The 16,810-nt window shown below is 31.2% G+C and overlaps 1 protein-coding gene across 4 annotated transcripts in view; it reads right to left on the bottom strand.

Annotated features, from left to right (window-relative positions):
• Positions 1 to 16,810, bottom strand: part of LOC118185884 (NPC intracellular cholesterol transporter 1-like) — a 149,474-nt gene that overhangs the window by 77,652 nt on the left and 55,012 nt on the right. For all 4 annotated transcript variants that reach the window (XM_085811644.1, XM_085811643.1, XM_035355806.2 and 1 more), the window contains exons 10-12: positions 14,543 to 14,603; positions 3,606 to 3,734; positions 3,239 to 3,421 (exon numbers count right to left, since the gene is read on the bottom strand). In XM_085811644.1, the coding sequence (XP_085667770.1) occupies positions 3,239 to 3,421; positions 3,606 to 3,734; positions 14,543 to 14,603 (373 nt within the window). The remainder of the gene's footprint in view (positions 1 to 3,238; positions 3,422 to 3,605; positions 3,735 to 14,542; positions 14,604 to 16,810) is intronic.

Here is a 16,810-nt window from a genome sequence, read left to right as displayed (position 1 = left end):
AAACACATTCTTATGCTAACAACATAAACTACAGCTCGTGTTGATATAGTTAAACAGAAACAGTCAAATTCAGACTAAAATGTGGACTAGCAGTCAATTAAATTTTTAGCTCCATCATCATAACAAAATCCAACACAACGATAACGCAAAGGTGAATAATTGTGAATTATCAGAGCTGGCAGGAACTAATGCAGCGTGCACATCAAAGACAGAAACACACTCTGTTTTACAATCCAAAAACCTCAGTTTAGAAACTATGTAACTGATTTTTGCATTCTGACGAGGAAAAGGAAAGGAGATGTTAGAGTAAAGACTGAAATTATAAACAACTGTTTAATTTATAGTACAATAACTGTACATATCTTTGAAGAATATTTTTTTTCTCTTTATGTATTCAGTTTCATTCTTCAATACATGTTATCTTCAATTTAATTAAAGATTTCTTTTATTCTAAAAACTTAATGCACAGAAAAAGCTGCTAATTTTATTTCGTTAGTAATATGAACATTCAGAATAAATATGAAATGATGCATGGTAAGGCCCACTTATGGGGCCAACGTGGCCGAATTTTTAGAATTCAGTGACCCTCCGAGCAAAAAATCTAGAAATAGCAAAACTGTGAGAATTTAGGACAGGCAATAAGAGCAAAATATACGAAGGCACTAGATAGCAGAAGTAGCAGAACTTAGCATTCACATAGATTGCATCAGGTGGGAAAATGCCTAGCACCAGCCCTGTGTAGGGTGAATTGAGACATATAAGATGAATCTTTTAAATTGTCAGTTTTCAATTTCTTTATAAATAGAAAAATTACGTTCTATCAATGTCTGTCCATGTGATAAGATTACAAGCATTTTTGATATTTTTCACGCATTTGTCTGGTGAAAAGGAGAGAAAATAGAGGAAAGAAAAACATTTTAAAAAAAGACGTCTAGTGCCAGAAGTAAAACATTTAAATATTATGTTCAAATTGTTCTCCCAAAAATTCTCCAAAAATAGGAAATTCTCCACAAACTTTCTGTAAAATACACCCTTTACGTGTTAATACCAGGAAGACATTTTTCATTTTGTCACATTTTCTGGAATATTTTAGAATCTTAAGTCTATAAATCTTGCCTTCAAATCCTTATATACTTTCCAAGTTGCAATGCCTAAAACCCTAAAGAAAAATCAGCCCTACCAATACTATAACAGCGAAATGCCAGAAATATTTTGAGGAGGGAAAAAAAAAAAAAAAAAAAGAGGAAAAGTGTGTAAAATCATTTTATGCAGAAAAGTGATGCATATTCTGAGATAACAAAATTAAAAAGAAGACATTTTTAATTAATTACATAACTATTTTGCTTTTGCTAAGAATTATTTCGTAAATTGTGCTTAATTACCTTGTTTATTTTTCAGATTCAAAATATTGCATAATAAGTAGCCAAAACGGAAAGTAATATCATTTTATAGTATTTCAGCGAAAAATAAAAATCTTTCATTTTAATATTACTTCTTAAATATAATTTCAATATATTATCATTATTTTAATGATTTTCAATGTTAAAATGCTTAAAAGAACGTCGAAAAATTCCTAGATCTTCGAAAAAAAGTTTTCTATGAAAACTGATCTTAAAATCTCCAAAATGTTGATACTGCACCAAATTTAGAACCCTTTAATAAAAGATCACCAAAAGTGAAAAGTTTAAGAGCTCTTCATTAGAATTAAATAAGTTCAAAATGGTTATGTTTCACCTTTTGCCCAGAATTTCGAGTATCCCAATGTTTGTATTAGAAATAGGAAAAAATTATAACCCATTTTAAAAAGATAACCATATTTATTAGTGAATCGGCAAAAATATTCCTGCAAAATGCTAATTCACACTCAAAATGGCAGTTGCAAAAACACAGAAATTTCAGATGATTAAAATTAAGGACATTCTGCCGATTTCAGCCGAAATTAAGGACTTTTAAGGACCAAAATTCAATTCCAAAAAAATTAAGAACTTTTAAGGATCGTACGAACCCTTTATAAATAAATTAGAGTTCGCCAAGTGAATTATTCTTGGCACAAACTGAAAAAAATTTGCCAAGATAAATTTTTAAATTTCTCCATAAATGTCTCACCAAAAATTACAAAATTTAATATTTAGGCATAATTTGAGTTGTAGAATTGAAATATGGAAAAAACTGGTATGTTATTTCAGAAAAAGTCCGATTTTCTGTCATAATACCCATGTTAGAACAATGCTATATATAAATATAATACATAACTTAAGTCGCATTTTCGATACGCGGAAAACGCACTTTGAATTTCGTCAATCGGCCCAGTAGAATGGGAGATACAGAACTGTCCCTTTTTTTTTTTTTTTTTTTTTTTTTTTTGCATTATGCATGAGTCTTTTACGTTTTTTGCAAACTTAACTGAGACAAATGAGCCCAATTTCTTAAGAGTCTTTCTTAAGAGTCTAAGTACATGAAACTCAGCGGTGAGACTAACAAAATAACAACTTCGATCTTGCTTTGTGTTTATCGACTAATGTATGCCAAATGATCTGCAGTGGCATCCAATGCTGACTGGAGAACTAGAACATGATGTTTTCAGACACGTGTTCTTGAACAAAAAGCAGAAGTACGCCATAATGTTTTACTGATAAATGACTGGTTTTTCTTTTATATGCAATCTAAAGAAGAACTAAGTGCTTTCAGATGCCAAAAATCCCTTTTTTGAATGCCTATAATGAAGTACTAAGCTAGGGCTACATAAAAATCGTGAGACATTTTAAGAATAGGAGAAAGTTGGGAAAACTATGTTGTTAATCGTGTTGGCAGACATGCGGTCAGAAAATCGAGAGTCTCTTCCCTAAATTGGGAGAGTTAGTAACTCTGTTCTCAAAAAGGTCATGAAATATAAGAATTGGCAACATTATAGTTCAAAAATGATTTTATGAATTTTTTCTTTAAACTTTTTACTTCCAATATACTGCATTAATGATTTGGACATGTTTCAAGATGCATGTATGTACCCTTAAATAAAGTTATTACTAAAAATATAGTTGAACATAAATGTACAACTTGGCCATTTGAAGGATTAAACCAACTGCAAGATTTCAGATACTAATTAACATAACTTAGCTTTTAAATTGCATAACTTCTCTATTATCCTTTTTTTAAAACTACACAAGGAATTTTACATCATCAAATTACTGAAATAAAGTGAAAATATATTTTAAAACCTCCTGTAGTGCCAAATGTTTACCTGATATGCTTGCACCATTATAAATATATTATCAACTCCTACAGCCAAAACAAGGAAAGGAATAACTTCAATGATTATAAGTGTAGCTGGAACTCCAAAATAGCTGAATATGCCTAGTGATGATATCACTGAAGCTAGAACTATAAGAACACCAGTGAGGCCAAGCAACATCTTCGATTTAACCTGCATCATAGACAAAATCAGAAGTACTACTTTGATTAAACATAAAAAATAACAAAATAAGATTCTTATTTTGTATTAAAACAATTAAAATATAAATTTTAAAAATACAATGCAAAATAGACCATAAGAATGAAGTTTTAAAGTAATACAGGTATGTTTCAAATGGGGAAAAAAAAATACATACACAAATAAGACCAGGTGAGTGATACTGCCCCAATGTTATTGAAACATAGGCAAACATAACCATATAACTTATTAGAATAGTAGCTTCATCAGATTGACTTTCTCTGTCTAGCTCATCTTGAATTGATCTCTACAATGCATACAGTATGATATAAATAACTAAAAATTATTAGATTATATATGTAATAAAGAAATCTCTCTCTCTCTCTCTCTATATATATACATATAAATTTATGAAATATTTTTCTGAAAATTTAATACAAAAATTAACTTTTTTTTTTTTTTTTGTTAAATTAAAACAAATACACTCATTATTCAATTTAAAAATAATTCATAAAAAGTACCCTTATTTGAGCAGGATATATCATTTCAGATAGGATTTACAAAACAAATATGAAAATACTTTTTGTAACCACATACTTATCTCTGCTTGAATAAATTACACTACTGAACATTTTTACATAAACACTAAAATGGTACATTTCCCTTAGGTGGATTCAGTAGTATCACATTTGTTACAACACACATGTGAAAGCCAGTGGTACACTTTTTTTTGTTTGCTCCTCTTGTGCGCCGGAGATAAAAATGTTTTTATTCTCTATATTGTTGCCATTGCTCGCTATGAAATTGTTGAGTTTCTAATCAAAAATTCATTAAAGTTTCACAAAATATGAATCAGACAATAAAACAAATTCCAAATTTGGACTTCCAAGTGTCCATGTACAGGTGGAGGACTACATTATTCAAAATTTGATGGCTCCAAGTTTGTTGTTTTTTCACAATGCAAGAAACATACATACATTCATACAGATTCTTCATTATTTAATTTCTTTAAATCATCAAATCATCCACCAAGTATTACTGCCCTGTATTATATACAAAGCAGTAATATTTGATGGAAACAATTTGAAAAGTGATACAACGCTTTTAGTGATTCGATGCAAAATGTGTTTTGAGAAATAATATCCCTTCTGGTCTAAAAAAAGAAAGTAAGCAAGACTTATTTTAATGAGGAAATGAAAAATACCATAACAAAAACATTTAACTTAATAACTAATGGAAAAAAAAATTGAGCAGAAAGTTAGTTTTTTAAATCCTCTTGATATGATGACAAATGGTTGCAATGTCAATGATGGTAACTGAAATGTTTGGTGATTCATCGCATGCATCCGGCTAAAAGAAAAGTACCAGTAAAACTAATAAAACCACTTAAAAAAGAATTAGAAAGCAAAATTCTAAATGCAAAAAGCAATATTATTTTTCTAATAAATAGACTGCTCTGAGGATATATTATTTATTACTTCTATTATAAAAAAACCTTCAAGAATAGAAGAGTAAAAAAAATAATAAAAAATAATACTCCATGAGGATTAATTCAATTAATTCTCAATAATTGAAAACTTTTTAATTTTATAAAAGCACTTTTAAAAGTTTTAAACTTATCTTGAAATATAATAACTAACAGCTTATCGAGTAGTTAATCCTAAAATAAAAATTAAAAAATAACACAAAAATTAAAATAAGAAATTTTGAATTTTTTTTATTTTTTTTTTTTTAATTTTCAGCAAAAAAAGTTTTTTTAATTATTTCTTTGATGAAATTTTTTATTTTTCCTAAAAACTGTATTCTATCTGGGTTGGTTTTCATTGTTTATCAACAGTTTTTCAATTGCGCTCTCAATATCGTAAAACTGCTGATAGAGCCTTTCAAGTTCAAAAAGTTTTTCTTATAATTTGCAGTGCTTTTTCTAGATTTGACTGATATTACCATATCTTCAATATTAACTATAACACCATAGTTAAAATACTATCATCAATTGTCACATAACTTCCCACTCAGATGCTTGAAATGTTATCTATAGCTTCCAGTTCCACCAAGGCTCTTAATTATAAAAGCCATATTTTCCAAAATAGTTTTTAACTGTCTTTTAAGGGATAGATTCCATGTATTGATTATAGTATGCATGGCCTCTAGCAGAGATATTGACCTATTTATCTCCATCACAATGCTCAGATTTTTCACAAGTTTCAATTCTATTTATTATTTTCGGAACCCAGTTTCTATAATTTGGAATTCTGGATCTTCATTTGAAAGCTTTTAGGAATGTTAGAAACTATATTTGCAGGAAGCGACACAAATGTTTTTCAAGAAAGAAATCAGAGATAAGTGTGCTACATAGTTATCTATATATAAAAACTATTTTTCATTTTTCAGTTTGCTTTTTCATTTCAAAAGAAAATTAGTTAAAATACTATTATAATCTATAAGGTCTTACTGCTATGAAAAAGGTAGGGCAGGAGATTTGCCAATACAAGAACAGAGAGGAAGGATAACCAATCACACTTAATAGGTTTGTCCCCAAAGGAGGTTCAGAGTTCAACAGCTGAATAGATATCCAATGTGGGATGAATTCCTAGCTAAAGGAATGTCAGACTTCCAAAGAGAAAAAGATAAGTAAAAATTTTTCACCTCAACTTTAGAAAGTCAGTTTGATTTTATGTTATGTGCAGAAGTTTCTAAGTAATTTTAGTTTTATATCAAGCCAGGTCATCATTGTTAAGTTTTGTTTACAAGTAAGAACCTTTGAAATTTATTTTTATATTTTTAATTTATTGAAAAAGCTGATTTTGGCCTAAAGAGTCAGATTTTTGAGAATGAAAGTAAGAAATGTTGGTGAAATTTTGTACAGGATGTTAAAGCAACTATGTACAGTTGATGTAAAGTATAATTGAACATTTTAAAATTCTTAGTCTATTGTGTTGTAAATATGCACTAAATATTGTAATAATATTATGTTTCAAGATTGAAATTTTTATTTTTATAAAAATACAATGTTTGAAGTTAGCTGTTAAACCTTTGATGCGCGGTGTGGTCGCGCCCTGAAACCACCAATTTTTGAATTTTTTTCTCCTCTTCCTTCCGAAATTTTTGAGTGAAAATCAATTGATTACTGATCTTTTACCTCTAAATAACACAAAATGAATACAGAATCATACATGTTTTAGGTCTTAGTACTTCAAATCATATGCCTTTTAAAATTCATTTTCAATGAGACAAAATAACTTCCTTTTATTAATATAAACAACTTTAAATTTCAAAAGTTATTCATCGCACATCATGATTTCTATCATAAAATAGCAACAATTAAACTGCATATATAAAAAAAACCCTATGTATGGCATTTGCTTTGTGGTTTCAGGGCGCGACCACTGCACCACTACAGCATTGTGTCACAATGCTCTAGAGGCTCGGTGGTCGCGCCTTGAAACCACTGCTCTTCACAATGGCTTTTGCTTGCTTCTCAAATAGGAATGTTTATTTTTACCCAGATATAGATAAGGGGTTTTGAAATCACAGAGTTATTTTTATTACTAAACAATTTGTGCACCTGCCCAGTAAAAAGGTCTTTCTTTTCCAGAGACTTTTCTCTGACCTTAAGACACTTGCTCCCCAAGCTAGTATTGTGATTTTATAAATTATTTCCTGTGGTTTAAATTTAATGTAAATATACTTTGCTGTAATAAAAAATAGAAATCGTGTAAAGTTTTATTCAAATTAAAAATATTTTCTGAATATTTTGAGAAGAAATACGAATAAAATAAGTGTGAATGGGAAACGAATGATCCGTACCAAGGCCAAAAAGACCAAGCCTCCCCCCATTAACATAAAAAACCCACAAATTTCATGTGCCAGATGAACAGAACTAAATAATGCTGGACATATACCAGTGAAATTTAGATCCAATCAGTGTACATTTTGTAGCACAAGGAAGAAGCATCACAGAAGAAGATACATGTGCGAAACGTGCAATGTGGCTCTATGCATGTACCAAAAAGACAAAACATGCTTTGAACAGTGTCACAAAAAATATTAAAAAAAAAAAAAAAAAAAAAAAAAAAAAAAAAAAACAGAGTCTTTTTTTTTATCCTTATTTTACTGAGATTTTTAATCTATGTAGCCAAATGTCCTTATTATGTAGGTACTTATACTTTCACTGCTATAGAAAAATTACATAAATGTTTATTTTTTAATTTTTTCTGACAATTTAGTTTGTAAAATAATGAAAAAATATATATATTATGCAATTCTTAGATGCATTTTTTCTTAAAATTCGTAAATTTCGTCATTTATTGGAAAAGCGCACGGGAAAAGGTAAGTTTTTTTTTCCTACTACCTAGGTAAGTTTCAAAGTCCTAGACATGCGGTGGTTTCACAGTGCGACCACCACCCACAAAACAACGGGCAAGAGTAGATTTTTTTAAATTCATATACAGTCATTTGCGGTTTTGCAGCTGAAGATGATGGTTCGGTAAAACCATCGAAACTAGTCCTGTGAAAATTTTTTAAATATAACGCTGATTTTTGTTGTTTGACTTCTGAATTAGTCATATACAGTCGTTAATTCGGACACAAGTAATCCGAAATGATCTATAATCCGGACCTCAAAGCTACGAACTTTCTGCGCATACGTCTCATTTACACATGCGCATAGGCGTTTACGAGTGAGCGTAAGACTTTTACGGCTGCGAATATGCATGTGCGCATGCGTGTTTAATGTGTAACGGATGGTATAAGCTAAAGCTAAAATTATCTAATTCAGTTAATGTTGCAGATTGCATTGTTCCTTAATCTTCGAATTGGATCCGGCTTATTATTTTTTGCAGACTGTTAGAGCAATTTTATAAAAGTAAGCTTGAACTTTCGATTATGTCAAATAGAATTTCCGATATATATTTATTAATATGTAAAGGATCTACAAAGCGTAAGTATGTTTCGAAATCAGAAATCTGTTTATCAATTTCACGCCGCGGCGTGCAATGAATTGGAAGTTGATCTGTCAGCACTATCCTTATCTTCAGGGCAGATGTTTTTATTTTATTTGGATTATAATTCCTTACTAAATGTAGTATTTAATCTCGATGTACTCTGTCTTTGATATGATTTAAATCAAGTTCCTCGTCATTATAATTTGCTTCCGATAGTGAAGAAAGTGACCAAAGAAGATGTTTAGGCGATAGTATGTTTGAAGCACTACATTCCAGAAACACGCTCGAAAAAAGCAAGAGAACGCTTTTCTGGAGAGTGTTAGGGGAATTTAATCCTTGAATAAATGAAACTGAATGAAAGTGAAAATTAAATACTATGAGAAGTCAAATGACTTGTTTACGAAAAATGTGACATAATTAAGAATTGGAATCACAAAAAAATTCCTTTTTCTGGTTTCTTATGTCATATACAGTTGACTAACATATAATTATTATACACTTTATTCATTTTTTGCTGCAATTCCACTTTTTGTTTAATGGACATCGAAATATGCTTTCACTTTGTAAATCCTTTTGCAGCTTCAGATTAGAAACTCTTTTTAACATAATCAAAACTTCAGACTTTAATTTTCATAAAATTGCTGTAATAATAACAGCCTGCAAAAAATAATAAGCTGGTTCAAATCAGAAAGTTAAGGAACAGGGCATCTGCTATATTAAATGAAATTCCTTGCAATCAGTAAAGTATAATTTCAGCTTAATAACATCCGCTTTACATTTTTATTTTGAGTTGCTGCCAAAATTAATGGCATGAACCTGGAAGCATCAGGAGTGTCAACTGTAAATACTTTTCTTGAGTTCAATAAAAGTGTCTTTTCACACCTTCTACATGTTGTTACTGAGACAGTTAAAGTTAGTGAATAATCACTTCCCAGTTCAAATACAGATCAAGCCAACAACAACAACAAAAAAAAAAAAAAAAAAAAAAAAACTTTCATTTAGCTAGTATGTTACAAGACTTAAATCTTTTCTCATAGGCATCAATATGTTGAAAGTTAAGGACACAATATAAAAATATGCGTCTTTCAGGGATTTATTCAATTCCAAAACTGATTTTTTTAGCCAGTGGAAAGTTTGCTCTTTCTCTGTTAATCTGATCTGTCACTTCATGATTACAAACATGACCAATGTTTTCTTTGCTTCTTTCAGAAAACACTTATATTCCCTTTTCATTTAAACACTGTTAATATATGATAATGCTGTAGAGTCATTATTTGGCTATTTTGAAGTAGGAAACATGAAAAAATGCAATGCTCTGACCGGGACCTCCCTCTTAAATAAGTGCCGAGTGAGCTATCATTAAACCATGAAGGCATGCTGGAAAGAGGGGGAAATACTTTGCATACCCCCCTTTTATAGGGCGATTGGAGATTAGGGGAATCCAGCTGCCGAATCCTGGTGGTGACGAATTATTGTCCACCATTTTTTAGTTCAGATGCCAATGTAGAGTCATTATAATAAGACGCATCATTAGGCTATTTTGTAACATGAAACATGAAAAATATGCATCCTTGCCAGGACTTGAACAGGGAGGGACCTTCTGAATATACACCAAGTGCATGAACATATGCTGGAAAGAGGGGGAAAATACCTTATAATGTCAGGAGGTTTATTTTTGGAAACTCTCTGTGAACATATGTAGGCATCTCAAAGGGAAGATTTTAAACATGGAAACCTTAAGAAGATGGGATGCTGAAGTTACACTTGTACCTCTTTCGGCTAGTATTCAGGAATGAACACTTGTTCATTTACAACACTTCTAGAAAACTGCTCTTATTAACCTAAAGAAAATCTGCCTCTCTAAACTTCAGTCTGAACAAAAAGCTCTAAAATCAGCATCTCAAAGGCAAGGAATTAGATAAAAATTTTGGTCAACCCATTTTATTAAGCACTACATACCTGAATGATAAATAAGCATGGTCCATAATCAGTTAAACTGATTAACTGCAGGCAGCTTTGATAGCTACAACTTGAAGAATCTGGCACTTAAGAATTTGTCCCTGCCAATTTGAGTTTTATAAGTGGCAGATATGAGTTTAATAAATGGTGTTTAGTATAATTTTTTTAACTTTTGGAAATTTGAATATAATAAATGGCTGATTTTATTAGCCAGAGTTTAATAAGTGGCAGGTACTGTACCAATATATTTAAAGAATTAAAAGACTAAAAATGATGAATAATGGAACATTCACCATTTTCTTCTATTCTAAAATAAGATTCATGCTTTTTTAATGCATTTTCTTCACTTTTAATAAAGCAATTATTATAGTGAGATGTACTACAGCAAGGGATAATGTAAATTTCCTACAATATTCAGTTTGAAATATAGAAGTATTAATTGAATAAATAACTACCAGAAATTATATTGCTGCGCTATTTTCTGACACCAGTTAATGTTATTTTCTTCTTTCACGTTCGTATAGGGTTCGCGTGGATTTGAAGTGAATAACGACAAGAGCACTTGATGGAATATCGGAATGCACTTTATTGGCCGGTATTAATCAGGACAACTCCAAAGTCACATTTTATAGTCATCAAAGATTTACTATACACTTGCTGAAACAATCAGCGATACAGCCTTCAGGTTATCAGGCTGGTGGTGGAGACAGCTTCACTGAAAAGCACCACAGTACAGCTCCCGACTTTGCTCAGTCTTTCTCAGAACTCTACGTACTCTTGAGACTCTCCACGCTACAACTCGCGATGCACTTCACAACACACAGAGCACAGCTCCTGACTCTTCGGTTGAGTCGTTCCCAGAGCTTAACATACACTTTCGACTATGCACTAACCACGATAATAAGTACTAAGATCTAAGAGACTCTTCGATGCACTCGAGGAACCACTTGGCACTCGCTGCCTGGCTCTCAACTCGATCAACTCCGCATGGACAGACTAACTCGAGACTCACTATCTCGCACTCGACAAGGCACCCTCACTGATTGCGGACCAGCAGGGTTTATATATCTTTTGGCTTGTGTTTCAGAACATTCTGGGCTAAACCGGTAAGAATTCGTTCCAGAAGGTTCTCCGTCCATCCATGGCATATCGTCAATTTTGTAACCAAATGGGCAATTTCTCACCAAATGTGGCAACCCTACCTTTTATTGCCTTTTTATGGCAACCCCAAAACTGCTTTGCATGGTAAGCGGAAGCCATCTTACCGCGCCTATACATTTCGTAACAATATAGTATGCAGAATTTGTGCATTTTTACATTTAGTATAGGAAGGAAGAGGATAACAGTTAAGCAAACAATTATTCTAAACAAAAAATATTGCTATAAGAGTAGTAAAAAATTTTGTCATGTTCTAATTGTCTGCACCTTGACTGAAAAGTCATAAAAAAGCATTCATGATACAAAATTGTATGCTGCCAAAATAGGTCTGTGGCAACCCTAATGCATGTTGCTAATCTTTTTTGTCCAGTGTGCAATACCAAAGTTGTACAGTACAAAGTCCGTAATCCGGACGTCCATTATCTGGAATGATCTATAATCCGGACCTCAAAGCCACAAACTTTACGCATGCGCTTAGAGAATGCACATACATTATGCGAATATGCTTTATGCATGCACGTAAAGCATATGAGCGTAATGTAAAGAAATGTTTAATGAAGTAAACAAATAAATAGTAAGCTTTTTCTTTTTTTTTTGTAAAATTTGATACCCTTTAGATCATAATTGCTTTTTATTTTATAAATTACGGTTTCATATTTTTAATTGTATAATTTCTGCATGCCATCTGACCAGATTTAAATTGATGATCTATAATCCGGAATCACCGAAGTCCCAACGAGTCCAAATTACGGACTTTGTACTGTACAATACTGAATTTGTGAAGTTCTCTGACATGTTTTTAAATAAAATTAGATCATTTTGTGCATGGGGAGAACAACAGCACAAAAATGAAACTGAGGTATGCCCATAGCACTTATCTGTTTTGTCTGGTTCTCAAATCTTGTGTTGTACATCTTAAGTTTATACAATTCTCTATGTTTTATTAAGTGAAAAGAGATTGGTGTGTGCACAGGTATGCAAAAGCACATATCTATTTTGGCTGGTACAGTGCCAAGCTTATGCAATTCTCTGATTTTTTTTAAGTGATAAAAAGATTGCTGTTTATATAGGGAAAACAAAAGCACACAAAAAAAGAATAATTTCTGGGAAACTTACAAATATTTCCTTTCTTTTTAATTTTATTGGTTGAATACTTTTGCATGTGATTCTTAATGCACAACCATTTTGAAAGTATGCACTAGGATGCAAAATGAGTCACCAATTAAGTTTTCCAATGCGCTCTTCAAAGTCTCCAATGAGTTTGCCATTTTTTGGTAGAAGACGTGGATTAAAAAAAAGACTGAATTTTTTATAAACTATGTTAATCACAACAGAAAATAAATACTATGTCAAAAATGACTTAAAATAATTTAATTTCTCACTGTGACTATACTATAATGGAATGCCATGTGGAATAGAAAAGAGTAAAAAGATAACTTCCTTTCACCCTAGATATAACAAATGCAGCTAAACACAATTCGAAATCAACCTTTTTTTTATGAAGAATATGTAAATAGCCAATGCACAATTTTTTTTAGAACTACAGTCAAAAGTCGTTAATCCGGACTCGTCAGGACTTCGGCGATTCCGGATTATAGATCATCAGTTTAAATCTAGTAAGATGGCATGCAGAAATTCTAAAATTAACGATATGAAACCGTAATTTATGAAATACAGAACAATTATGATCTAAAGGGTATCAAAATTTGCAAAAAGAAAAAGCTTAATATTTATTTGTTTACTTTATTAAACATTTCTTTCAATGTAAGTTGTTTAAGTTTTGCCTCGTTTCATGTGATACTCTTTAATTCTATTAAACAGACATAATTTCTTGTTCAGTTACAAAGTTCCGCTGTTCAAGTCCTATAATTGCTATGTCCAGAACACCGACTAATTTGTCAATCGAAATTTTTTCGTTTTCAATAACCTCTGTCACTTTCTTCGCTATCGAAAGTGAATTATAATGACGAGGAACTTGTTTTAAATCATATCAAAGACGGAGCATATCGAGATGAAATACTACATTTGGTAAGGAATTATAAGCCAAATAAAATAAAAACATCTGCGCTGAAGATAAGGATAGTGCTGACAGATCAACTTCCAATTCATTACGCGCCCGCCGCGGCGATCCCCCCCGCTGAGCAGCGTGAAAGTGATAAACAGATTTCGGATTTCAAAACATACTTTCGCTTTAGATCCTTTACATATTAACAAATATATATCGGAAATTCTATTTGATATAATCGTAAGTTTAAGCTTACTTTTATAAAATTGCTCTTACAGTCTGCAAAAAATAATAAGCCGGATCCAATTCGAAAATTAAGGAACAACGCAATCATCAACATTAACTGAAATAGATAATTAGATAATTTTAGCTTATACGTCCATTATACATAAAACGCGCATGCGAAAACGTATTCTGCACTTGCGCACACTCATATGCGCAGTTGTAAAAGGTCTTACGCGCACGCGTAAACGCCTATGCACATGTGTCAACGCAGCGCATGCGCAGAAATTTTTTAGTTTCGAGGTCCGGATTATAGATCATTCCGAATTAACGACTTTTGACTGTATACACATAATTATACACATAAATTTTTATAGTTTGACTCTTTATTCAGTTAAGATTTATTTTTAATTTTTCTATTTAAAATTCATCATATATAATCTGTTTCGATATATATATATATAATAACTTGCATTATAATTTACTTATATTTTAATACATAAGCATTTTCAAAATTGAGGAAGACATAATTTACATTTTCACTCTCTCTAATTCATCCTTACAAGGTTTTAAAGAACTCATTTATATGAAATCATTTCTGGGTATAGAAAATATAATTTCTCATTTTAATAAAATTATTTCTGGGTATTGAAAAAAAAAATTTTAGGAAATGAGTATGCAATAAAAAGACTAATATCAAATTCATCATCATATTCTCAACTATAGGATTATCACTTATAAAATTTTTGAAGCATAAGGAAGTATGTGAAAATAAATTATTCACATAATTTATTATTTAAATCTATAAAAATATCAAAGTTAACATACTTCTGCTGAGAAGGTAAATTCCATATCCGGATTACTGAAGTTTTTGAGAAATTCAATGAACCTTAAAAAAAAAAAAAAAAAAAAAAAAAAAACAGCTGTTTTATACACACAGATAACTTTCTTTAGTACAACAGATTATTATCGATATTTTAATAGTAGCAGATGCACATGCATCTGAATTAAATCAACAGCAGTCCATTTTATGACATCATTTTTTTCCTGATGAAACATGGAGATTATTTTAGCAGTTAAAACTGAAATAAATTGGTATAATATTTCTCCATAGCAACACCTATAAATGGCTATGTCACATCACCATTTCATGCCTAATATCAAGAAAACCATCTGAACAGAGATTTCACTGTTTCTGCATAAAATACAGGGTGCCCCATCAAGACCACCTAATCTCTGCAGAGCCAGATTCTTCGCTTGGAATGCATAAAAAGTGCCTACAGAACTGTACCTGTGTGATCCATACTTCTTGAGATAAATGTGAAAGAAAAGTATGACATCATATCTGGTGTGGGGGGAAGCTTTATTGGAAATATGAACATTGGTATTTACATAAGTTCGCATAGGAAGATGTTCAGTTTGTCAACTGTGCATGTTAAGGTATGTATGGAAAATGCCTGGAATGGCTGACTGCACATGTTGCAGCAGCATGGTGTTCACCTAAGTACATATAGCATGAAGAAGTGCAACTGTAACTAGGTCTTGATAGACTAATTCTTTCACATCACTATAGGAAGAAATTCGAAGGTGTTGGATCTGATTATCGTGCAGACATAAAACAAAACCCCCCAGATCAAATCCAGCGACCTGGGTATTCCATAACCAACCAATGCTAAGGTTACTAGTAGCAAAGAAAGTTTATGAAAACATAAAATAATTAATTATGCAAATTTATCTAACAAATGTTGTTTAAATCCAATTCTTCCTATGCAGATTCAAAATGCTGCACCATTTAGAAAGTTCATGAATATGCGTGCAGCACTGGATACGAACTTTCATGGCAGCACAAGAAGTACTTACTTTATATTGAGTAGACAATTTTAATGGTCTGGTCATTTACTACATTTAATAAATAAATTATACATATTTTGCATAAAAGGCATTGTAAAGTTCCTAGATTCTGCTTATAAAAACATATCAAATAAATTCATACACAATATATATATTTTTTAATAAGTTACTTTTAGAATCTTAAATGTTTTGCCAATATTCCTAAAGCTGTTAGAAACAGCTATGCAACTAGACTAGATAGATGACTTGTTGCAGATAAGTAACTCTTTAACCCATTAACTGTCAAAACAACAAGGAATGATTTTTTTTCTTATACAAATAATATTAAGTATTAAATTAAGTATTTATAACATAAATTTACACTGAAATTTTTTATAAAAATGCACTTATGTGTGAAAAAATAATAGAGTGTTATGTTTTCACAATGTTATATTTGTGTTATTTATGCACAATGTCAGCAGAAGTAGAATGCGGAAGTTCAGTGAGTATGATTCTACTCATGTGAAGTTTTCTTTGAGTGGAGCACTGGATTACTTTTTAGCTATATAACATTTTATAAATCTACAAATCACCTTACTTGTAATTAATTTAATATTAAAATTTACATTGTACTTCTTTTAAAAATACAGATTATTTTCAAATGAAAGATTCAAGCATGAAAAGCTTCACTACAATCATGACCTAAAGCTACACTACATATTTTGCACCTACAAACAGTGTGGCAATGACATTCTTTACAAAGAAAGAAGTCTTTCATTATCCTCGGACATTACAATCAAATGCCTACCATCTCCATACATTTGCTTTTGAATGCTGAATTTTACTAGGTCTTCCTGTTGCTGACCTACCATAATTTCCGGAAGAAAGGCCGCATCAGCGTAAATGCCGCACTCAAGAAAAATGGCGGAAAAAAATTTAAATTACACAGAAACGCCCCAATAGATTAAATTGCGCGTGACATCGTCGTGGGCCGTACAGATGCAAAATCTCAACCTATGCCCTGATATATGACATATCAGTTAAGAAAAATGCATGAAATGAAACCATAACTCAAAAATAAATTAAAGGCAAGAAATGTTGAAAATATATTTATGTTCACGAATATACTTATATTTACCCACTAAAGAAGTCCATATTTGTAATACTCAGACTATATTATAAAAAATATTGCAACAACGAAATATTAAATTTGGATGACAAAAGGAAATTTTAAATTTTACTTACAAAAGGAATTACAGCAAACTA

Source organism: Stegodyphus dumicola, chromosome 2 (assembly GCF_044657685.1).
Source record: "Stegodyphus dumicola isolate Sdum_Otavi_A_Nest chromosome 2, ASM4465768v1".
NCBI classification, from domain to species: domain Eukaryota; kingdom Metazoa; phylum Arthropoda; class Arachnida; order Araneae; family Eresidae; genus Stegodyphus; species Stegodyphus dumicola.
Note: the sequence above shows the minus strand (reverse complement) of the source record. Positions and strands in the feature narration are given on the sequence as shown.